This window comes from Balaenoptera physalus, assembly GCF_965194825.1.
Source record: "Balaenoptera physalus genome assembly, chromosome: 12".
In the NCBI taxonomy this organism is placed as follows: Eukaryota; Metazoa; Chordata; class Mammalia; order Artiodactyla; family Balaenopteridae; genus Balaenoptera; species Balaenoptera physalus.
In genome coordinates, this window is record NC_138897.1 from 85,761,309 (window position 1) to 85,786,307 (window position 24,999).

At 46.3% G+C, this 24,999-nt stretch overlaps 1 protein-coding gene and 1 pseudogene across 4 annotated transcripts in view; one reads left to right on the plus strand and one right to left on the minus strand.

The window, feature by feature from the left end:
• The window catches only part of VSIG10 (V-set and immunoglobulin domain containing 10), a 39,926-nt gene extending 16,863 nt beyond the window's left edge, over positions 1-23,063 (minus strand). The window contains exons 1-3 of one of the 3 annotated variants that reach the window (XR_014251938.1): positions 19,427-23,062; positions 12,121-12,402; positions 517-819 (exon numbers count right to left, since the gene is read on the minus strand). Coding sequence is in view for 2 of the 3 variants with exons in the window: in XM_082417896.1 (XP_082274022.1) it covers positions 517-819; positions 12,121-12,402; positions 19,427-19,505 (664 nt within the window). In the remaining variant the exon portion in view is untranslated. Of the gene's footprint in view, positions 1-516; positions 820-12,120; positions 12,403-19,426 lie in introns of all 3 variants that reach the window. The other 2 variants (XM_082417896.1, XM_082417897.1) reach the window with 2 other exon arrangements.
• LOC309639958 (small ribosomal subunit protein eS27-like pseudogene) lies at positions 12,415-16,415 on the plus strand (annotated as a pseudogene). The gene has a single exon. The product of its transcript is annotated as a small ribosomal subunit protein eS27-like pseudogene (transcript).
• Positions 23,064-24,999: the final 1,936 nt, after the last annotated feature.

Below are 24,999 nucleotides of genomic sequence, written 5' to 3' on the forward strand. Positions count from 1 at the left end.
TAGGGTATGATTCCATTTATATGACATGTCCAGAATAGGCAAATCCATAGAGATAGAACATAGACTGGTGGTTACCAGGGGCTGGGGGAAGACAGTATGGGAGTGACTGCTTCACGGATATGGGGTTTCCAATTTGGGGTGATGAAAATGTTTTGGAACTAGATAAACGTGATGGTTGCACAACACTGTGGATAGACTCAATGCCACTGAATTGTACATCTTAAAATGGTTAATGTTATGCTATATGCTTTCACCTCAATTAAAAAAAAAAACTTTAGACCTAGCATTAATTCCCTTCTATGACTCACAGGGACTCTCCTGTACTCCTAGTTAGCAGCGAGCTTCCAGAAGAGGCAACACTCTCTTCGACATGTGTACGTGTGTGTCGAGGGAGCTGCAGAAGCACGTTAGAACCTGTGCATCAGGTAAGTCTTTGTATACAAAGGGGAGGCACAAACACGCAGTTCACGAAGGGTCAAGGTGAAGGAGTGGGGGAGGGGAGCACTTCTTACGCACAGTAGACCAGGAGCTCGGTGGTCACCTTTCGATGTCTCCCGCCGAGCATGTTTGTGGCCAAACAGGTGTAGTTCCCTTGGAGGTTCTGCGACATCAGTAACAGCGTGAAGCAGCTGGCCGTCAGGTTGTTTCCGAAGGGCTCGGTGCTAGAATCCGGGGCCCGGAACCACCACTCAACCATGGGCGGAGGCCAGGAGCTGCTGCTGCAGCAGAAATCCACCTGGGAGCCCTTGGCCGCATACAGCGTGCCGTTGGGGAGCCTGCCGGTGCTGGAGATGTTGACCTCAACCTGATAGGGGCCTCCTGGGAACGACAGAGCGGGTGGGGAAGGCGTAAGAGTTAACTGGAGCCCCTTACCAGTTCTAAGAGACACAGAAATGATCAGGAAGCAGCCAGTGAGGATGACAATATCAACCACTTATTATGTGACAAACACTGTGCCAAGTGCCCTTAGGCATGCTTTCATTTACTCCTGAGCAATTCCGTGAGATTTACTGAGGGGATCAATCCTTACAGAAGACAGAAAATGCAAATCGTCCCTTTTCAAAAACGCGGATGAGTGGAAAGGATATCTGTGCCTTAAAGAGTTAACGTAGCAGGACTTCCCTGGTGGTCCAGTGGTTAGGATTCTGCACTCTCACTGCCAAGGGTCTGGGTTCAATCCCTGGTCGGGGAACTAAGATCCCACACACACAAAAAAAAGAGTTAACATAGCAGGCCTGAGTGCCTTCCTTAGAAAGGCCTGCCTGCAAGGTTGGCCTGGGCTGGCAACTAGGAACTTGGATTTCAGGGGGGTTCCCACCGTTCCCAGAACTGGTAAGAGTGGGGTTCACCAGGCCTAAACTGTTTGTACAAACAGTGTGGCTTATGCTGAACACCTGTTTTCCTTCTGCGAGTCTGGAATTTTGGTATGTGCTAGGCAGAGGATGCCTATGTGACGAGCCCCAGTAAAAACCTAGGGCGCTGGAGTCTCTAACGAGCGTCCCTGGTAGATACTCCACACGTGTTGCCACAGCTTGCTGCTGGAGGAATTAAGCGTGTCCCATGTGACTGCACTGGGAGAGGGCTCTTGGAAGCGTGCTCTTCATTGTCCTGTGAGTTCTCCTAGAGAATCAGTGAAGCTGGGGGTGGTCTTGGGGACCCCCGGCACAATTTCACACTGAAAGACAAGAAACATTGGTTCCAGTCCCAATTTTGAACTCCACTTACTAGCTCTGTGACTTTGGGCAAAGTATTTAACTTCTCTTAAGCCTCCATTTCCTCATCTGTAAAATGGGGTGATGCTAGAACCCACTTTATGGGGTTGTCATGACAATTAAATGAATTAGTATCGTACAGCACTCAGAACAGTGCCAGAAATGCCGTCCCACGATTGGTACCCAGTGCATCTAAGATCCTCTTTGATCCTATTTATACTAAAGTCCTGTAGTGTGTTGCCTCCACCAGAGACTTCCTCTTAAGAAGAGTCCAGAAAGGGCAATGCTTGGCCAAAGGAATAAATCTATGACTGTAGAATTTTGGACAAAAATATGCCCGGGGGATAAATTATTAGGGGGAGGAAAGGCTTTGCCAGATCCCCTCAAAGTACAGAAGCTACTTCCACCTATTCTGGGGCCATTGTATAATGACAGAAATTGTGGGTTTCTGAGGAAAATATTCTTGACAATATGCTTGTCTAGTCAGGGCTGGCTCCTAAGAGTTGCAATGATTTGCTGGAATCATGTCACCTCCCACAGAGGGTCTGGGGAAAAAATTGTACTGTAGTTTGGGAGGTGCTCAAATATCCCATTGCCTGTTGCTGACTAGTTGGGTAGGTATGCGGACCAGCAGGTCCCAGGGAGTGCCCACAGTTGGCGAGCGCCCAGCCAAGCACAGGGTACCTCTGTGGTATTGGTAGCCACGCCTGGGCCAGCAAAGGTACTGTGTCAGACTGGACCACCTGGGTCTTCCAAATTGTGGTCTGGAGGCCCACAGAAGCCTGTCATGAACAGTGAGACCCCCAGAAACTGGCTGGGATGGGGCTTTTTTTTTTTTTTTTTGACTGCACCACGTGACTTGCGGGATTTTACTTCCCTGACCAAGTATCAAACCCTCATCCTTGGCGGTGAAAGCACCGAGTCCTGACCACTGGACCGCCAAGGAATTCCCTGGGAGGGGCTTTTGACCAGCACAATGCTGAGCAAAACATGGGTTTGGATAAAGGGAACGGATGAGAACGCTGTAGGTGGAAGCGTTAAAAAAAATTAAAAAATCAAATGAGAGAACCTAAAGGGCCTTCTGAATTAAGTGTTCAAAGGTTACAGCTTTTTTATAAACCCTTGGGTTGAGTCTGCTTTCTTAATTAAAGCTGACACCATCTTCTTAAATCCCTGGGGTTCTTCCCCTATTCTGACTAAAAAGAAGGTGGTACCCATTTCCATCCCTCCCACCTCTCTCTCCACCCCGCTGATATTCCTAAACAGAAACCACCAGCCCTTTTTGCTTGCAGGGTGATGGTAGCAATCACTCGGAGAGACAGACAGATAGGGGAGGAAACAAAAATAAAACAGCAAATAAATAAAAATATAGCGTGTTTACAAAGATTCAGCAGCTTATGGAGGCCTTGGTCATGTCAGTTTCTTGTATGGATGCCTTAGCCTAGTGGTTATGAACTTGGACTCTGCATTCAGACAGACCTGGGTGTAAATTCTACTGCCGCTTCTAGACAGACAACCTTGAGCAAGTGTCCATCCCTCCTATTCTCACTCTCCTGTCCTTCCTAGGAAATGAAAAGAACAGGAGTAACTTCTATCACCAGGTTATTGAAGGATCCAATAAGAGAATATAAGCAGAACACTTAGCCTGGTGTTTGACATGTGGTCAATGTCCTATGAATGTTATCTGACATTATTAACAGTAGTATACTTGTAGATTGATTCTAGAACATGCATCGGCAAACAACGGCCCACTGTCTGTTTTTGTACAGCCTACAAGCTAAGATGGTATGTACAGATGAACATCAACAATTGATTTGATGAGAGAGAACACTAACTTTGAACTCCAACTAAGTGAAATGTTATCCCTCCCCCGCCCAAAGAATCCCATTCTTCTCATTAGTAGGCCTGCACTACCAAAAAAATGTACTAGGTTATGGTAATTCCCTGGCAGTCCACTGGTTAGGACTTGGCGCTTTCACTGCAGCGGCCTGGGTTCAATCCCTGGTTGGGGAACTAAGATCCTGCAAGCCTCATGGCGCGCCCAAAAAAAAAAAAAGTACTCAGTTATTATTATATTTTGAATTTTGTCAACAAAAAACATGTGGAAATTTGTTTTCTCTCTTGTTATACAAGTACTTATATGATATCCTCATTTTTACCTGTTGACTCAGAAAGACTAGAATATTTACCGTCTGGCCTCTACAGAAAAAGTTTGATTCCTGTTCTACAACAATCCACTACTGCTGCTGCTTTCCTGTCCTCTGTAGTCATTCTTGACATCAGAACTCACTTCTTTCCTTCCCCACCATAACTATAGGTTGGCCAGTAAGTGTCTCAAAGAGTTAATTTACATCTCAGGGACCCACAAAATAGGAGATTCCCATCTTCGTATCTTGGGTTCTTTGACAAGACGAAAGTTATTTTCCTATATTTATTCTTCACCCCAGCATTTTTATTTGAAAATGACCTAAGAATGTACTGACTAGCCTCTGCTAACCAGTGGGTGTACCTGTTGTTCCACAGTGGGACAAGATCCTTGGGGAAACTTACAGAGTGTTTTGATATCACTTAGAGATGGAACATAAGGAATTCCCTGGTGGTCCAGTGGTTAGGACTCTGCGCTTGCACTGCCGAGGGCGCAGGTTCAATCCCTGGTCAGGGAACTAAGATCCTGCAAGCTGTGTGGCGCAGCCAAATTAAAAAAAAAAAAAAAAAGGAGATGGAACATAGAGGTGAATGTAACAACCCCATTGCCTCCCCACCTCCCTAGTGACCACTGATTCTGTCCAGAAGACCAAAACCCAGAGGTCCTCAGCCTCTTACAAGCATACTTCTCTGCTTCAGATGAGCTTGGCAAGACTCAGGTTAATCAATCTTTGGACAAAGGTCATCCCATCTTCTGACGGGGCCAGCAATCTTTCTTCAGTATGCCCAACATCCCCTTTCCCTAGGACCTTATGTTGTGATAGGGCACAGTGACACCATCACCATCACAGAACGAGTACAGATCAGATGGGCCCAGTTGGTTGGGGAACATGGGGCTTTCCTGAGACTCCCTTTCCTGGAAGTCGGGAGTGGCAGCCAGTCACTAGCTAAACAGGAGCATTCCCATCCTCCAAACCCCACCTGGATCCAAAGGGGCTCTCGGAGGTTGATACAAACCAGCTTCCTCATTGCCCATGTGCCAACCAGCTCAAATGCTCCCTCAACACTTGCTGGGCCTAAGAAAAATAGACACAGGGAGAGTCTGGCATTGTGTACCACTCAGCTCCCCAATGGCTAAGAGATCATCTCTTGAAAGAAGCACAAAGTCTACTGGAATATGTTAAGGTCTGTGCTACCCACTCCACCCACTCCAGGCTTTCTGCCGGTAAACACACAGTGGTTCTAACCTCGTATCCACCTGACTTGGAGGCAGGAGCAGATGGGTAGGTAAGTCAGTGAAATAAACAGCTGTGGCAATCCTGAACTGCTCTGGACTAAGGGATTTCTGTACCCTCAGGAGCAGCGGTCCCAATCTCAATGGTAAAACTCTTCAACTGCATCATCAAATTAACAAGGAACAGTGCAGAGTTCTTACTCCTGAGATGAATAACAAAATCACACTGCAGTGCCCATTCCAGACAGGTTGTATCACCCCAGGCCTATAGAAAACCTCACTCCCTAGAAGGCAGAGGCACCAAATGCCCACTGATGGTTAAGCAGAGATCCAGGTGGTAAGGAGGGAGAAAGCTCTCGGCCCTCATACAGCCAGCTTCGTGTTTCTGCAGCATCTCTGTCCATTCACACATTCAAGGTCACTTACAGTTCTTTGTATATCTTGGATATTAACCCCTTATCAGATATATTATATGCAACTGTCTTCTCCCATTCAGTAGTTGGCCTTTTTGTTTTGTTGACAGTTTCTTTCACTGTGCAATAAGCTTTTTAGTTTGATGTAGTCTCATTTGTTTATTTTTGCTTTTGTTTCCCTTGCCTAAGAAGACATATCCAAAAAAAAAAGTACTAAGGCCAATATCAAAGAGCATATTGGCTGTGTTCTCTTCTAGAAGTTTTATGGTTTCAGGTCTTACATTTAAGTCTTTAATGCATACACCTCCATATCAAAAAAATAAAAAAGATTAAAAAATGGGCAGAGAAACTGAATAGACATTTTTCCAAAGAAGACATACAGATGGCCAACAGACACATGAAAAGATGTTCACCATCACTAATCATCAGGGAAATGCAAATCAAAACTACAGTGAGATATCACCTCACACCTGTCAGAATGGCTATTACTAAAAAGACAACGAATGACAAGTGTTGGAGAGGGTGTGGAGAAAAGGGAACCCTTGTGCACTGTTGGTGTTGGAATGTAAACTGGTGCAGCCACTATGGAAAACAGTACGGCGATTCCTCAAAAAATTAAAAATAGAACTGTCACACAATCCAGCAATTCCACTCCTGGGTATTTATCCAAAGAAAACGAAAACACTAATTAGAAAAGATACGAGACTTCCCTGGTGGTCCAGTGGTTAAGACCCCATGCTTCCACTGCAGGGGTCATGGGTTCCATCCCTGGTCAGGGAACTAAGATCCCACATGCCATGTGGCGCAGCCAAAAAAAAAAAAAAGAAAAGATACATGCACCCTTATGCTCATTGCAGCATTATTTACAATAGCCAAGATATGGAAGCAACTTAAGTGTCCATCAACAGATGAATGCATAAAGAAGATGTGGTACATATATACAATGGAATACTACTCAGCCATAAAAAAAGAATGAAATCTTGCCATCTGTGACAATATGGAGGACCTAGAGGATATTATGCTAAGTGAAATAAGTCAGATGGAGAAAGTCATAAGTGTATGATTTCACTTATATGTGGAATCTAAAAAATAAAACAAATGAAAAAACATAAAACAGAAACAGAGTCATAGATACAGAGAACAAACAGGTGGTTGCCAGAGGGGAGGAAGGTGAGGGAGATTAAGAGGTACAAACTTTCAGTTACAAAATAAATGAGTCATGGGTATGAAATGTCCAGTGCGGGGAATATAGTCAATAATTACGTAATATCTCTGTATGGAGTCAGGTCATAACTAGAGTTATTGTGGTGATCATTTTGAAAAGTATAGAAATATCAAATCACTGTGTTGTGTAACAGGAACTAACAATGCTGTAGGTCCGTTATACTTCAAAAACAAACAAACAAAGAGACTCAGAAAAAGAGATCAGATTTGTGGTTATCAGAGGTGAAGAGTAGGAGGAGGGGAAATTGGATGAAGGTAGAAACTTCCAGTTATAAGATAAATAAGTACGAGGGATGTAATGTACAACATGATAAATATAATTAACACTGCTGTATGTCATATATAAAAGTTAAGAGAGTAAATCTTAAGAGTTCTCATCACAGGAAAACATTTTTTTCTGTTTAATTTTATATCTATATGAGGCAATGGATGTTCACTAAACTTATTGTGGTCATCATTTCATGATGTACGTAAGTCAAGTCATTACGCTGTACACCTTAAACTTATACAGTGCTGTATGTCAATCATACCTCAATAAAGCTGGAAGAAAAAAAAATTTTTAAAAACAAAACAAGAAAACAAAGTCACGTACAGATAACAACTTGCCACATCTCAGATTTTTTTCCCCTAGCTTCCAAGGCCATGTTAGAATATTTCCAAACTTTTCTCCTTAAGAGACTAAGTTATCAACCATGTCAGTAGAAAGACAGGAAAAGCAAGATCTAGGCACGCAAGTCTTGTTCGAAAAGCCCAGATGTACTGACTGATGGGAACTTGAGATGCATTTTTCCCACAAGAATCCTCCTTAACCAGCTGACGGAGGTAACATGGACCAAGTGCATATACACCGTGTGCCCAACTCTATGCTGAAGTCTGTGCGTGTTTATCTCATGAATGTGTGCAGGGAATCTGTGCCTAGCTTCCACCATTACCCCTGAGTTCACAGATGATAAAACTAAGGTTGGAGGAGTTCAAGCGACTTCCCCAAGGTCACAAAGACAACAGCCAGCAAGACCTGCGTTTGAACCCGGGCAGCTGGGCCTCAGAGCGTATGCCCTCAGCCACTCAGCAACACCACCACTCTCCCAGAGGTAGCGGTTGGGTCAAGCCTAATCCATTTTCCGAAACCTTCCATGCAGAAATGAGGGCTGAATTCCAATCTGAGATGCCAAGGCCTCCCCTTCTGCCACTGTCTGAGGAGCAAGAAGGAGCTCCCTGGTGCCCAGAAGGGTCTGGTGTTGGCCCGGGGTCTCTCGTGGAATGGGAACGAGGCCTGACGTTCCAGAGGGCCCTGGTGTATGTGAAACCGGAGGACATCTGTGCTATGGACTGAACGTTTGTATCCCCCAAAATTCATATGCTGAAGCCTGTCCCCAGTGTGATGGCATCTGGAGGTGGGGCCTTCGGGAGGGGATTAGGTCATGAGAGCAGAGCCCTCATGAATGGGATGAGTGCCCTTATAAGGAGAGACCCCCACAGAGCTTGCTTCCTCCCTCTCTGTTCTCCACCAAGGAGAGAAGACACACATCTGCCAACCAGAAAGCAGGCCCTCATCAGACACCGCATCTGCCGGCACCTTGACCTTGGACTTCCCCGCCTCCAGAACTGTGAGGAATAAATGTTTGTTGTTAAACTACCCAGTCCCTTCTATTTTTGTTATAGCAGCCCAAACTGACTAAGACAGCCCGTGTCCTGTTTTCACGAGCAAGCCCTGCACCAGTCAGGGACCCCCTATGTTTCCAAATGAAGAAGTTTCCTTAACACATATCATACCACAGTAACTCACGGAGCTCAAAACACCATTTGAGTTGAGTGATTTTTTTTTTTTATGTAAATTCATTTTCATCATAAGAAGACCTTACGTTTATCTCCCTACAGGGCAATAATGAAACTAATCCATCCTCCAATAAACTTAGCCAATGATTAATAAGTCAGTGTCAGATAAAATCATCATAAATCGGAGAGAGCGATAATAAAAAAAAAAAAGCCCCAAAAGTTGTAATGCCACCTTACTCCTCTGAGGTCAAAAGCAAAGACACTTACTGACAAGACTGACATGAAGGAATTATTATTATTTTTGGCCGCACCGTGCAGCACGCGGGATCTTAGTTCCCTGACCAAGGATCGAACCCGTGCCCCATGCGTTGGGAGCTCAGTCTTAACCACTGGACCTCCAGGGAAGTCCCGAAGGAATATTTTTTTTTTTTTTTTTTTGGTGGGGAAAGGGGGTTCTTTATTGAAAAAACCTCTGCCACCACTGACGCTCAGAACTGGATGCCAGAAATTCCATCGCTGCCCCCTCCAGGGAGTGCAGTAACGGCGGAGGGGGGTGTGAAGGTGAGGATGCAGGGAGGAACGAGGCAGGGTCCTGCTGAGGAAGAAGGTTTGAGAAGGAAGTAGAGGCGGAGGCTCAAAGCTTTCAGAAGCAGCAGCAGCCCAGCCCTGGGGCCTCCTAAGACTTTGCCATCTCAGGGGAGCACAGTTGCCCGGCTCTCCTGAGCCCTGTTGCAGCCACCACAGGTGCACCACAGGTCCTCCGTATCCAGGAAGTTGTTCTGCTTCCTTCTGCCCCCGCCGTAAGCAAAGGTCTCGCAGAGGCTGGACTTCGCATTGTAGAAGTACCTGATGAACAGGGCCCTGCAGGGACCCGTGTCGGGAGACTCCAGGCAGAAGGCAGGGCGCAGGGCCTGGGCCTCGTTGCTGTTTTCACCCCCCGGGGTGCTGGCCACCAGGGTGCCCAGGAAGACTAGAAGGGCTGCAGAGAGGCAGAGCTGGCTCGTCTTCGTGGCCTTGCAGGAGGGCTTCTCCCGAAGGAATTATTAATTACCGTTTGACAGCTGGAGTGAGGGAGGCCTGTTGGCACCTGCCCATGGGCTCACAGTGCGAACCAATCAGAACTGGGGCAAATTGGGTGACATTTTTTGATACACCCACATTCATTCCTGGCCATTCAGCGATTCATCCACGGCATCTCCAGACCCAAAAACACTGCATTCGCAAATTCCATAAGCCTTAAGAGTTGGTGGAAAACGTACAAACCATCCAAAAATCTAGACGTGTCCTTGAAGCCTCTCTTTCCTTCGTCCTCCACTTCTAATCCACGAGCAAATCTTGCTGGTGTACCTCCAAAATATTTTCTGAACCTGTACATTTTCACCAAGGTCAGTGCTGCTACCCTGACTCTGGCCACTGATATCTTATACCTCCGATTGGCTTCCTTGTGTGGTTTTTTGTTTGTTTGTTTTGTTTTTAGTTTCTTTACGTTCTTTTAAAATTAATTTTTATTGGAGTATAGCTGCTTTTGGTTTCCTTGTTTCTTATTTTACCAGTCTTTCTTGAGACCGCACACATCCATTCTCCACGTGTAATTCAAATGATACCACATCCCTGCTTGCTTACAGCTCCAGGAGTTCCTCCTGCACCCAGAATAAAATCCCAATTTTTGACCAGGTGTATTAGTGTCCTGGGGCTGCCTTAACAAAGTAAGTCCAACCAGATGGCTTAAAACAACAGAAATTGATTCGACCACTGTTCTGGAGGCCAGAAGTATGAAATCAGGTGCTAGGAGGGCTGTACTCCTCCGAAGGCTCTAGGAGAGAACCCCTCCTTGTCTCTTCCCTGGCTGCTGGTTATGGCCGTCCATCTTTGGCATTCCTTTGCTTGCAGCTGCATTACTCCAATCTCTGCTTCTGCCACGGTACGACATTCTCCCTGTGTCTCTGTCTCTGCACGCATTTTCCTCTTCTTATAAGGATACCAGTCAGTTTTAATTAGTGCCCACCCTAATGACCTCATCTTAAGTTGATTATATCTGCAAAGACCCTATTTCCAAATAAGGTCACGTTCACAGGTATCAAGGGTTAGGATTTCAACATATCTGTCTGGGGGACACAATTCAACCCATAACACCAGTCTTACCCGGCCCCACATGGTCTGGCCCTGCCTTCCATGTCTCACACGTCCTGCCCTCTCACACTCAAGGTTCCCACCACACCAGCCTTCTCCTCATCCACACACGCACCATGTTCAACCCATCTTGCACTTCAATTTCTGCCTGGATCCCTCTCTCTTATCTTCATGTGACTGGCTCCTACGTATCATTCAGCTTCAATGTCACTCTTTCCAAAAGCTCCTCTCTGACCCACCAATGTAAAGTGTTTCAGAGAATCTAATCGCATCACCCCATCTCAATTCTCTGCACAGCACCTGTCACTCTGATACTGCCTGATGCATTTGTTTACCTGCTTATTGTCTGTCTTCTCCTACTAGGATGTCAGCTCCACACGGGTAGAGACCTTCTCTGACCTGTCCATTCCTGTGGCCCAGTGCCTAGAATAGTGCCTGGCATTGGGCTCTCAATAAATACATATTGACTAAAGGAATGAGTTAATAATTTATAGATGAGAAAATCAGGGAGCAATAGTGATCACATGGGTATTTCTACTCAACGACACACCCTGGGTATAGAATGTGGATATCCCTCTAAACCAGGGACCAACAAATTTTTCTGTAGGGGCCAGAGAGTAAATATTTTAGGTCCTGCAGGACATACAATCAGTGTCACAGCCACTCAGCTCTGAGGTTGTGCACTAAAGGCAGTCAGAGATAACATGTGAATGAATGAGTGTTGCTGTGTTCAAATAAGACCTTATTTATGGACACCAAAATGTGAATTTCATATAATTTTTACATGTCACAAATATCATTCTTCTTTTGATTTTTTTCAACCATTAAAAATGTAAAAAAAAATTTGTCACTTGCAGGCCATATAAAAATAGCAACAGGCTAGAAATGGTCCACAGGTTATGATTTGCCAACCCTTGCTCTAAATTCATGCATATATATTGACAGACATGATAGACTGATTTAGGAAAGACAGTAGTAACAGTAGCTCATACCAAGCCCTGCATTTAGCACTGCAGCATAGGAGCATATACTTGATAAGGTATGCAATGCATTGTCCCCAATTAACAAATAAGAAAAACCAAAGCTACTGAAAAACAAAGATATTAAGCTACTTACTTACTCAAGGTGACCTAGCCTTAGGATTGGAACTCAGTCAGCCTGACTTGATTATGCTATACTCTGACTTTGTTGCATAATAAAATGAGATTGATAGCGAGGATGATATTAACAAGCTATCTAATATGCCAGGAGCCATTTACAGCACTTTATATAGATAAACTGGGATCTATTCCTCACAGCAATTCTATGAGGCAAGAATCCCCTTTATCTCCATTAGACAGATGAGGAAATAACAGGTATGAGAGGTCATTTAGCTTGCAGGTAGCAGAGCCCAGAATGAAACCCAGGCCATTGACTCCAGAGGCCTCCTCGGGTCCCAGGCTCTGAGCGCCACGCCAGCCAGTCTCAGTCCCCACCCACCACTTACTGGTCACTTGCAGCCACACCTGGAACCACCGAGTCTCGTTCAGGACCTCCCAGCAGGTGTAGTTCCCTTCATCCTGCAGGCTCAGTGCCTCGATGTGCAGGGAGCTGGCATTCACCAGAGAGAAGCGTGGCTGGGCTGGCGGGAGGCTGGAATTGGAGGACAGGAGGAAGACAGGCTCCGAGTCATTGCGGTACCAGGTCATGAGGCCCCTCGGTCCCAAGATGTTGCCACAGCGCAGCGTGATATTCTCGTGAACTTCTCCAATGACGACAGCCTCCAGTCCTGAGTGAGGAAAGGTCAGGCTGTTACCACCTTTCTTGATCTCCCTTTTTGCACAGTCCCTCTGCATTTAGATTTTTTAAAAATCAGGCATGTGTTTTTGAGATGCAATAACACACAGAGCCCCACCCTGTCGGGATAATTGGCCAGTACCTGACAGTAATGAACTTGTGGTGGATCACAGTTGCAAACAGCCCTAATAACCCCCTCCCCACTGTCCATGGCCTTCACGATGTCACTCTGTGGTGCCCTCCCACTCTGACTCTGGCAGGGCCATGTGACTTGCTCTGGTCTGTGGGGTGTTAGCAAATGTGGTTCAAGCAGAGGCTTAAAAAGCACTGGTGTAATTGGGCTTGCTCACTCTCACCTTCTGCCACCACCCTGAGAAGGACATGCCTAGCTTAGGTGCCAGGGGGAGGATGAAAGCTATATGGTGCAGTCCCCAGTTGTCTCATTCCTCCCAGCTGTGGCCATTCTAGATCAGTCTTCAGCCACTCATTGGATGCCCAGACATGCGAGTGAGCCCAGGCAAGATCAGCAGAGCCAACTGACCAACCATGCCAGACCCTTGAGCAATAAGCACTTATTGCCATTTTGTCATTGTTTGTTATGCAGCATTGTTGTGGTAATAACTAACTGATATAGGACCCCAGTGGTTTTATTTGCCTAGCAATCCAGAAGAGGGGAAGGAAGAGGGCTTTGGCTTTGTTCCCTCTTTCCTGCTGCTCTCTCTGTCTCTCTCCATCTCGAGTCCAGTGCAAGACCTCTCGGCAGCTCCAGGCAAGAACAAGCTCACGGTGGGGACTTTGGGGCATGCTCTGTGCCAGGCACTGGGGAGCTAATGGTGGGCAAAACAGAGACCACCAGGATCTCACAGTCTAGTGGAGAAAACAGACAGTAAACTGGCAATTACAATGCAGTGTGATAAATAACACAACAGCGGCTCAGAGAAGGGGCTCCTAAGTCCAGCTGCGGTTTTTGTCAGGGAAGCTTCCTCCAGGAAGCCATACTGAGATCTGAAGGACAGGAGAGAATTAGCCAGGTAAAGGTGAAGCTGGGGTTCCCAGGCAGAAGGAAAAGCCCAGATCAGCAGCAGCACTGTTAGAAATGCAGATTATCAGGTCCCACCCAGAACATCTAAATCAGAAACAAACCAGCGGTGGGGGTGGAAGGTAGAACTTTGCATTTTAACAAGCCCTCCAGGTGATTCTGATGCTCATTCAAGACTGACAAATACTGGGACTTCCCTGGTGGTCCAGCAGTTAAAGACACCCGCTCCCAGTGTAGGGAGCCTGGGTTTGATCCCTGATCAGGGAACTAGATCCTACATTCCACAACTAAAAGATCCCGAGTGCTGCAACTAAGACCTGGCACAGCTGAATAAATAAATAAACGTTTTTTAAAAATTAAAAAAAAAAAGACTGACAAATGCTAAGGCAATTGATTTGGCATAAGACTGCCACCAGGTAAACAGAAGCGAATGCAGCCAGTTTTGCTGAGAAGTGTCACAATTTTCCAGCCCCCTCCACAACCAGTGCCCAAATACAAAGAGGCCACAGGCACAGGAATAATGGGCAGAACCTGTTAGAGGTCTCTTACTCATGCTGTCACATTCAATAGATGAGAAAAGTGTGATGCAAAGAAGGGAAGTGGGCTGGACCAAAGTCCTACGATGAGAAGGGAGCAGCATGCGACTACAGTCTAGATTTCTCCATTCAGTTCTTTTCCCACCACATCAGAAGTTTTCAAAGTATGTGAATATATTGGGGTTCTGTGAAAGATGATATTTCATTACAAAATAAACTGCCTTCAACAATGGTCTTGGGACAATCGGATTTCCACATGCAAAAGAATGAAGTTGGATCCGTTACCTCACATCATATACAAAAATTAACTCAAAATCAGGAGCTCCCTGGCGGTCCAGTGGTTAGGACTCAGCGCTTTCACTGCCATGGCCCAGGTTCAATCCCTGGTCAGGGAACTAAGATCCCGCAAGCCGAGCGGCAAGGTCAAAAAAAAAAAAAAATTAACTCAAAATAGACCATAGATCTATATGTAAGAGCTAAAACTATAAACTGCTTAGAAAAAAACCCCAAAAGAATAAGTCTTTGTGATTTTGGGTTAAGCGATGTTTTCTTGGATATGATACCAAAAGTAAAGTGACGAAAGAAAAATAGATCAACTGGACTTCATCAAAATTAAAACTTTTGTGCTGCAAAGGACACCATCAAGAAAGTGAAAAGACCTTTCCAGCGGTGACGATCTACCCACGAGAACATGCCTCTTGCAAAGGATCTCCTTCATCCCTCTCTGGAAGAGGAGAAGAAGAAACACAAGAAGAAGCGCCTGGTGCAGAGCCCCAGTTCTTACTTCATGGATGTGAAATGTCCAGGATGCTATAAAGTCACCACCATCTTTAGCCATGCACAAACAGTAGTTTTGTGTGTTAGCTGCTCCACTGTCCTCTGCCAGCCTACAGGAGGAAAAGCAAGGCTTACAGAAGGATGCTCCGTTAGATGGAAGCAGTATTAAAAGCGCCCTGAGGGAGGAGATATAGGGATATATGTATATGTATAGCTGATTCACTTTGTTATAAAGCAGAAACTAACACACCATTGTAAAGCAATTATACTCCAATAAAGATGTTAAAAATTAATTAATTAATTAAAAAAAAAAAAAAAAGCACCCTGAATCAAGATGAATGGGAAACCATCCCAATAATCACAGGGTGGATACAAAAAAAAAAAGTGAAAAGACAACCCACAGACTGGGAGAAAATATTTGCAAATCACATCTGAGAAGGGATTTGTATCCAGAATATATAAAGAACTCTCACAACTCAACAATAAGAAGACAAATAATACATTTTAAAAATGGGCAAAGGATTTGAATAGACATTTCTCTAAAAGATAGACAAAAGGCCAATAAGCACATGAAAAGATGCTCATCATTAGTCACTAGGGAAAGGCAAATCAAAACCACGGTAAGATACCTAACACTTCACACCCACTAGAATGGCTAAAATCAAAGACAATAACAAGTGTTGACAAAGATGTGGAGAAACTGGAACCATTATACATTGTTAATAGGATTCTTAAATGGTGCAGCTACACTGGTAAAGAGTTTGGCATTTCCTCACAAGGTTAAAATTATCATATGACTCAGCAATTCCACTCCTAGGTGTATATCCAAGAGAAATGAAAACGTATCTACACAAAAACTTGTACATGCATGCTCACAGTTATTCATAACAGCCAAAAGGTGGAAACAACCCAAATGCCCATCAGCTGATGGATGGATAAATAAAATGTGGTATATCCATACAACAGGAATATTATTAGGCTATAAAAACGCCAAATGCTACAGCATGGATGAATCTTGAAAACACTATGCTAAGTGAAAGAAGGCAGTCATAAAAGACAACATATTGTATGATTCCACTTATATGAAATGCCTAAATAGGCAAATCTATGGAGATAGAAAGTAGATTAGCTATTGTCTAGGGCTGGGGAAGTGGCTTGTCTGGGGATGGGGGCGGGTAGTGACGAGTGACTGTTAATACTTAAGTAGTGGGCTTCTCTTTGTGGTGATGAGTTAGTGTTTTGGAATTAGTGGTAATGCTTGCATAATCTTGTGAATATACTAAACGCCACTGAATTGTACAGTTTAAAAGGGTGAAGTGTATGGTATATAAATTATATCTCAATTAGGTTGTTATAAAAAAATTAACTGCTACCTGCCTTTGGAATGCCTTCCCTTTTATAAAAGAAAGAGTAACAGTTATCTGTATTTGGCCTTTTGTCTGGTTAGAAGGGGCTCCCTCTGAAAGATCAGTCAGCCTGGAGCCACAGGACGTTCTGACTCTCTCCCCATTTTGGCCACACCATTCCCCAAAGCCAGGGCAAGATGAAAAAAAAAAAATTCTAAGCCACTTGTTGGAAGGCAGAAAATGTCACCTAATGCTAGAGATTCTGAAACAGCAAGAAACTCTTCTGAACAATCACTTTAAAAAGCAAGTGAGAGGGGCTTCCCTGGTGGCGCAGTGGTTGAGAATCTGCCTGCCAATGCAGGGGACACGGGTTCGAGCCCTGGTCTGGGAAGATCCCACATGCCGCGGAGCAACTGGGCCCGTGAGCCACAACTACTGAGCCTGTGCGTCTGGAGCCTGTGCTCCGCAACAAGAGAGGCCGCGATAGTGAGAGGCCCGCGCACCGCGATGAAGAGTGGCCCCCGCTCTCTGCAACTAGAGAAAGCCCTCGCACAGAAAGGAAGACCCAACACAGCCAAAAATAAATAAATAAATTAATTAATTAATTAAAAAAAAAAAAAGCAAGTGAGAATTATTTTTAAACAATTAGGCCTGGGAACCCAAGTTCTCAGTGGCAATCCCCACTGAGGAGAGAAGTACGGGAGAATTACAGATGCAACATGTGTTCACGAGATCTGCAGACCTTTCCCCGGCTCCTTGGCAAAGGAATAAAAAAGACTTGGAAAAGCCCTGGCGAAACTTTAGTCTTGGAACTTGAGCTAACATTGTCTTCTCCAAGGAGTAGAATGACATAACCACAAAATACACCATTTTAAGGCATTTCACTTCTCCTCCTGGCTTTGCTCACTCCATTCTTTTTAACCACTGAAAGTGACCTTAGAGATCCTTCAGTCTTGAGGGCTGGGTTAAAGGTGAGGGCAGGCTGAGTCAGGGCTCAGTGGAGAAGAATTACAGTCATCAATTAGTGATGTCTGACATGGACAAGGAATGAGTGGTCCCTGAGGGTGCACTAGTTCCATGCTTGATCATCCTAAACCCCCTCATTTTACAGTTGAGAAAATTGAGGTTCAGAAAGATTAAGTGATTTACTTAAGGTCCCACACAAGCCATTGTGAGAGCTGGGACTGCCATTCAGGTCTTCAATGCTCCAGGTCACAGGAATTTACTCTGGTCTCCCAACTAGAAGGGTGAGACAATGAGACGCAGTAACAGTTTGTGTTACTAGAAGTCGTCCACCAGGTGTCCAGAGGGTCCCCGAAGGTCCCCCAACCTTAAATTCAGAATACGGACCAAAGGAAGGAGCAACAGAAACAACCATTTCCCAGTGCTGCCTTCATATTATCATTTACAGAGTTGACATTGTACCCAAACATTTATTTTTTTTCCTACCAACATTTCCCCAAGAATGACCCCAGGTTTACAACCTGAGGTGACAGTGGAGGCATGAACATTGTCCAGAGTTAAGTGAAAGGAGAAGGACAATATTTTCACCCCAGACAACTTCCCACTTGAAAAACAAAGAACAAAAATACAAAGGTATAGTACAGGGATCTCTACTCAATGATCTGTGGTGACCTAAATGGGAAGGAAATCTAAAAAAGAGTGGATACGTGTATCCACTGATAGCTGATTCACTTTGCTGTACAGCAGAAACTAACACAACATTGTAAAGCAACTATACTCCAATAAAAATTAATTAAAAAATAATAAAAGTTTAAAAAATAAAAAATAAAATAAATAAAAAACCAAAAATACATCAAGCGAGGCAAGCCCCCTGGCACTGTACACAAAGGTGAACTTGGCCTGGGCATCAAAACAACTGGGCGTGGCAGCGGAGGAAGCGTCCCTTCGAGGTGAGCTGCAGCCAGTTCATTCCAGTACAAAGATTTCAGCTCAGGGTTCTGATGTCCCCAGGCCCTTGATATTCACAGTGGGGTAAACACTGCACACAGCTGGGGAAAAGGGAATACACAATCACCTTTAACTTTCAGGGTCGGCCAATTGGAGACCGTGTGTCCGCTTCTCCTCCTCACAGCACAGTGACCACTAAGTATATGCCTGCAGGGGCCAGCAGGTCATGTCCATGACTGCAGTGGGCCAGGGGTAAGTACTGCAGCAGGGAGAGGGGGAACCAGTTTGAAGTCACCTGCCCTAGATGAAAATGGGTAACCACTGCTCAGTTCCACGTGGGAAAGCAGGCCCTGTGCTGCCAGATCCTCGGAGTTTTCCACCTAAACGAGAAATCTAGCTCATGAGAAATTTTACTATTTTTAAATAATTGCTAAAAACAAAGCAAAATAAAAACATGGGAGAGCCTCACAATTAGGAAGTTTTGGCACTTTCTGCTAGGAAGCTCGGAGTAGGGCGGGCAATTCCTCTAGGAACCTACAAGAGATCATCAGCTGGGTGTGCTGGACTGGGTAACCCTAAAAATAGGACTCTGCAAGTATTCTGGCAAACTGCATCTCCTTTCCCTCAACCCGAGTCCTCTCACATGCATTCGCAGGTGAATTAAATTCAAAAGTAATTTTTCAATCTTTTTAAAATTCTATATGTTTTTGTAAGCGACGCTCTATTCTTTATTGTTACAAGGCAGAGCAGAGATGAACCATTTAAGACCTTTCGCCAATCATGTCAAGTGTAAGAGGCGATGTCAAGTGTAAGGGAAGTTATCTGTAAGTCTGAAATTATTTCAAAGTAAAAGTTGTGTTTTGTTTTGTTTTTTAAGTGAAGGAGAAAAGCACAACTTTGCGATAGTCCACACAGGTCGGCTTGCAGGACTGTGTAGGGAAATCCACAGCTTACAGGTGCAAGTTCAACCTTGGGCAGAGGGAGGAGAGGAAAATAAAGGAGCCTCGAGTTTGAGAACCATCGCAGCACGTAAAACCAGAACGCAAATTTACATCCGACGCTTAAAAAAAATAAAAATAAACATTGTACTCCTCTTCAATTTTCCCATCTTCAAAACTCCCATCTTCGATTTCCCCAATTTTCCCATCACCTCTCCGCAGGCGTCTTGAGCCTCGCCGGCTGCCCACTCCAAGGGTGGGGATGTCTTGCCTTCTATCAAGCGTCCGGGAAAATTCCTTCCTGCAAAAAGCGGAGCTGCGAGCAGGAAACTCAAGATCCTCCCGGGGCGACTTCGGGGCCGCGGCACAACTGGATCCGGCGGAGTCGGAGGGAATTCGGTCCCCGACTCTCCCTCCCCACCGTTGACTGGCAAAACTCAACTTTTCCCTCCAGATCGCAGCCCCTTACCTGCGGCGACCCAGTGGGCCAGCAGCGCCCCGAGGCAGACGAAGACCCGGGGATCGGACGCCCGGACGCCTGCGGCCATCTCGCCCCAGATGCGGGCAGGGGCCCCTCGGGAAACGCAGGCTCCGGCTTGGCTGGGTGTGCGCCCCCAAGGACTCCGGCCCCTGGGGTGGTACTGAGTGCTCCTCCCAGGTCCTCGGAACGACAGAGTAGCTCCACTTTCCGCAACCCCCAGGAAAGATGCTTGGGGTGAGCCCGATGTCAGGGGCTGGGAGCTGCGCTGCACTCCGAGCGCGATTCTCTCTCCCGAGCGCCCGGCCCGCGGTGGGAGGGCGCACCCCGCCCCCTGCGCCCGCCACCCACTCCCGCTGACGGAAAACAACAGGAGCTGGGCTCCCTCCCGCCCATCCAGGCGGGAGCCCAACTTCCTCTACCTTGGCCGGGGAGGAGGGCTTTATGCAAAGGGCGCACGCCGGGGCGCGCCGAGCCGGGTCCGGGCAGGCCTGGGGAGGAGCACAGAAGCTGGTCCCTCCCCGAGCCCACTCAGCCGGGCTGGGCCGGGCAAAGGCCTGCGGCTGCCGCAGGACGGCACCCTCGCCTCGGCCCGCCGGCTGCTACCTCCCGGGCGCTCCGGATGCGGCACCCGGAGGAGCGTCGAGAGCCGGAGGGGTCGGCTGCCAAGGGGCAGAATTCAGGGTGCCCTCGGCTTAGCTGTTCTAGGGATTCTTAGTTGTTTTCCTGTGCCCCGGGCGGACGCCAGGGCCGCCATCGCTGCCTTTCTCTACCCTTTGCAGAAGGAAGACAAGTCTAGAGCAGAGAAAGATGATCCCTTAGACCTTCCAGCCAAGAGCAGCCACGAGACTCTGGTCCTCCGGTTAACTGGCTGAGACCACACAGTAAGAGCCAGGGCAGCGGAACTGGGTTCCGGGAGCTTTTTTGTTTTTCCTTTTTAGTTCCCCCACCCCCATCCAGTCTGGTTCCCAAAGAACTACATTCCCAGCCTAAAATCCCCCTCTTCCTGCCACACCCCCATCCCAGCCTTCTGTCCTAGGGAAGACACGGTAATGATATACTCAGGAAGAGCTGATCCTTGAAACAGCCCTACCAGAAACTTCCTCTTGAAAAAAACAAAGCTGCAACTAATACAGTGAAATATTAACTGTAGACTCTAGGAAGTGGATATGTGAGTGTTCCCCTTCTTTGGATTTTTCTCTGTTTGAAAATTTCCCCCTCATCTCATCATAAAATGTTGGGGAAAAAACAAACAATGCTATTAAGAAAATCATTCGTTCTGTTGCCCAAAGGCCCCTTACTGAAATACGTTTTCCATGAGGAAATCCTCTTGAAACCACTAAAAATGTATGTTTCACCCATGAACTGAGCCGTGATGTTGCACAGTTCCTTTTTTTCCTCTTCTGCTCAATGATTTTACCTCTTCAGCCAGCTCCGGAAAGTTTTCCTCCTTCCTCTCCCCCTTTTGTTTCTGTTTTTCATCTTCTACTTGGTGATGGAAAGTAAAGTATGTCCAGGACGCACTGTCCTGTCTTCCCCATGCCCGGCACCTCGGTTACCACCCAATATATATTTGTTAAATAAACAAATGAAAGTTGATTGGTTTTGATATTGAAGCTGCTCAAGCTTTCCTGACAAACACCTCACATCCTCACCTGAAGTTAACAAGATATAAGTAAAATTAATAAGCGGCAAGTTTTCAGCTGAGAGTCTGGAATTTTCTGTGACCCTAGTGGTGCCTCACAGGGGGACTTGCTCAGAGCACACCCTCCTGGTATATTTGCTGAATCAAATGGACAGTCTCTTGACCAGTTCTCCACTCCTAGAAGGATTAACCTCCCACAGGATATTTTACAACAGTGATTAGAGCACCTCACATTTGCATAGCTGGGGCCTTTTTCTAAAGCAGTTTTAGAAACTTAATCTCACTGGGCCCTCCCTCCAACCCTTGGACCTAAAGAATCATTCAATCCCATTTTACTTGTGAGAAACCTACAGCTAGGAAGTTAAGCTCCAGGTCACAAAGCCGGCTGGTGGTAAAGCCAGGTCTGGAACCCATGTCTGTCTGACTCCAATTCCTGCCAAACTAAGTTCCAATCTTGTCACTTACACAAAGGCTGCCATGGTCTTGTCTACCTGAAAGAAAAATGCGCAATGTAAAAGTTGTGAGTTAAGTTGTATTTCGAGACCTTACTGAGGACCACAGCCCCAGAGACAGTCTCTCAGGTACCTCCGAGGAACCACTCAAAGAGGTAAGGTACAATCCAGGATGTATATGATCTTTTTCGCTGGGAAAAACATGTAGTCAAGCATCAGAAGATTACTGATAATTACAAAGAACAGACATCTTAAGTTAATGATTTTAGCATTTTTCTATGTATGGAAAGATGCAAGAATTTGGGGTCATTTGAAAATTTTCCTTAGATATGCATCTTAACTGTTTAGGGGCCTGTATATCCAAAGCACAGAATGTTTCCTGTTTGTCTCCATCCTGAATTCCCCAGAGGTTGCACTGTTGTGGGCCACTGCAGTGGCTAGCGGCTTGATCCTTGTAGAGCTGGAATGGCAGGCAATATTTTTTTCTTTACAGCCTGGATGTTTTGGATGTCACCAGACCAGCAGACATGGGCATTTCCCTGAGCAGGGCTCAAAGGAAGCCTCCAGACTACTCAGTGTGGGATAGAGCTGGCCCAGGAAGCACCCACTCTCTCTGGTTTGGGGAAGGCTGTTGCTGACTCTGAGACAGGACTTGTTAGGAAATGCCCTGCCCTAACATCCATTTGTGTTTCAGGCCACTCTGGACAGTGGAAAATGCCCTGCCTAGAACAGTGACCTTGGGGGTGAGTTGGGGGTTCACTGTGGTGTCTCTAGCAAGGTAGGGGTCTTTCAAAGCCCTAGTTTCACCTATCTGCACCTTATAGTCAATGTTTACCTCATGGGATGGCCGTGAAGATAAAGTAAGGGACTCAAAAGTCTTTAAAGGGCTTCCCTGGTGGCGCAGTGGTTGAGAGTCTGCCTGCCAATGCAGGGTACACGGGTTCGAGCCCTGGTCTGGGAAGATCCCACATGCCACGGAGCAGCTGGGCCCGTGAGCCGCAATTGCTGAGCCTGCGCGTCTGGAGCCTGTGCTCCGCAACGAGAGGCCGCGATAGTGAGAGGCCCGCGCACCGCGATGAAGAGTGGCCCCCGCTTGCCACAACTAGAGAAAGCCCTCGCACAGAAATGAAGACCTAACACAGCCATAAATAAATTAATTAATTAATTTTTAAAAAAATAAAAAAAAAAAAGTCTATAAAGCATCACTTTGGGGTCTGTCATTTGAGATGCACCCCGACAGAACCTGTCAGGACTCCTAAATCCCGCAACCAGATATTAAACATGAGGCTCAAACACCTCTCAACTCAGGCTGCTACACATGGCTGTTTTTGTTTTGTTTCATTTTCAACTCCCAAGAATTGAAAAAACGTACTCTATGTTAGGTGCTTTGTGTCCATTCATTCATTACCCTTCCCAACTGACATATGGCTCAGAGCGGCCAGTTCACATCTCAAGTAAATGGGGGATCTGGGTTTGGATCCAGGTCTGAGGGGGTGTCATCTTTTTTTTTTTTCTTTTGGCCACGCCTGTGTGGCATGCAGGATCTTAGTTCCCCGACCAGGGATTGAACCCGTGCTCCCTGCATACCAGGGATTGAACCCGTGCTCCCTGCATTGGGAGCACAGAGTCTTAACCACTGGACCGCCTGGGAAGTCCCACGAGGTGGTGTCATCTTGCTCAGTCTTGGCGGGAGGAATGGGGTGGGGCTCCTGCCTGACTCCAGAGCCAGTGCTCCTGCAGCCTGGGTCTTTGAAGCCATCCAGCCACCTATTATTTCCGCCCCGCTACTCCTCTTGCCAAGTCCCCTCTCTAGAGGTAACGCTGAAAGGTTTCTTAGCAACAACGTGCTTCTCCATTCAACCTCTCCTGGGGGCTCAGAAAGGGCGGGCCAGTTGGGAACAGCTCAGATAGCAGCCTGGCCCCTCAGATCCAGCTCTGGACCCCTCACTTCAGGAATTACTGAGAGGTCTGTCTAGTGGGATGCCTACCATGTGCTATAAAACTATAGAACTAGAACTATGGAGGGGGAATAAAAAGGGAGATTGCGATTGACATATACACACTACTATATATAAAAGATAATGGAAACCTACTGTATAGCACAGGGAACTCGATTCAGTGCTCTGTAATGACCTATATGGGAATGGAGTCTAGAAGAGAGTGGATATATGTATATGTATATGTACCTGATTCACTTTGCTGTACAGGCAGAAACTAACACAACATTGTAAATCAACTATACTCCAATAAAAAATTAATTTAAAAAAAAGCATTACTAGGAGGTGAATGACAAAATCCTACTCATGCCTTCTTGGATGGGTCGGGGACCCACAGGCTGGTGCCTCAGAAACCAGGGACAACAAAATCAACCTGGCTTCTTCTCTGGAGAAGGAAGCCTGCTAACCCTTCCCCAAACACCACCTTCTCTCACCTCTCCTCTGCCTTCTGCCCAGAAGAAAAGAATTGAGGTGCAGGTGCTGTAGCAAGAAAGTTCCAAATCAGGCGAAGTTCCAAAAAGAAGCTGGCTGGGGGACTTCCCTGGTGGTCCAGTGGTTAGGACTCCACGCTTCCACTGCCAGGGCCCTGCGTTCCATCCTGGGTCGGGGAACCAAGATCCCGCGAGGTGCGGCCAAAAACAAAGCTGGCAGGATGAGATGGGAAAACGAAAAATAGAGAGTTGCGAAATGAATCTATTTTTGACCGAAGCCCAGCATCTCCTCTCTGGACTCAAGACCAAGAGCTTGAAGTTCAGTGTCTCCAAGTGACAAAGAACCACGGGACTTGGAAGCAGATCCACCCCCAGAAGATAAAATGCTGCTTACTGAGGCATGAGGAAAGTGATCATCCAATGCCCTGAGAAATGGGCAACCAGCAGCTGAAAAGAGATGCATGGCTCACTCATCCTAAAGGATGAAAGGAGCCCAGCCTGTGCTGGTGAATGTGGAACCACAGACGCTCGGCTGGTGGCAGTGAGGGCGATTGTAGTGTCCGCCAATTTCCATGGTGTAAATACTTCCACAACAGCCAATTACAAGTTATCACTGTGAAGTTACTAAACTATAGGCACAGTCAGCTCTCCAGAGCCAGTACCTCTGGAACGGCCCACTTTCCCCCCATGAGACGACTCCAAGGTGGGAAACAACAGGATTACCCAGGAGGAGACCTGCTGGGAGCCAGTTGTACCAGATGACTCAGGTGAATACATTCTCCCATCAAACTCCTGTTCTCAGGAATTCCCTGGCGGTCCAGTGGTTAGGACTCTGCGCTCTCACTGCCAGGGGCCCAGGTTCAATCCTTGGTCGGGCAACTAAGATCCTGCAAGCTGCGTGGCCAAAGGAAAAAACAAAAAACAAAACAACTCCTGTTTTCTGCTCTCACCCTCACCTATTGAGTGCATTTGTCGGCCAACATAAATGTTACTTTCCTAACTCCAAATTGGGATATGTGGATTGGCAATCACAAATGTA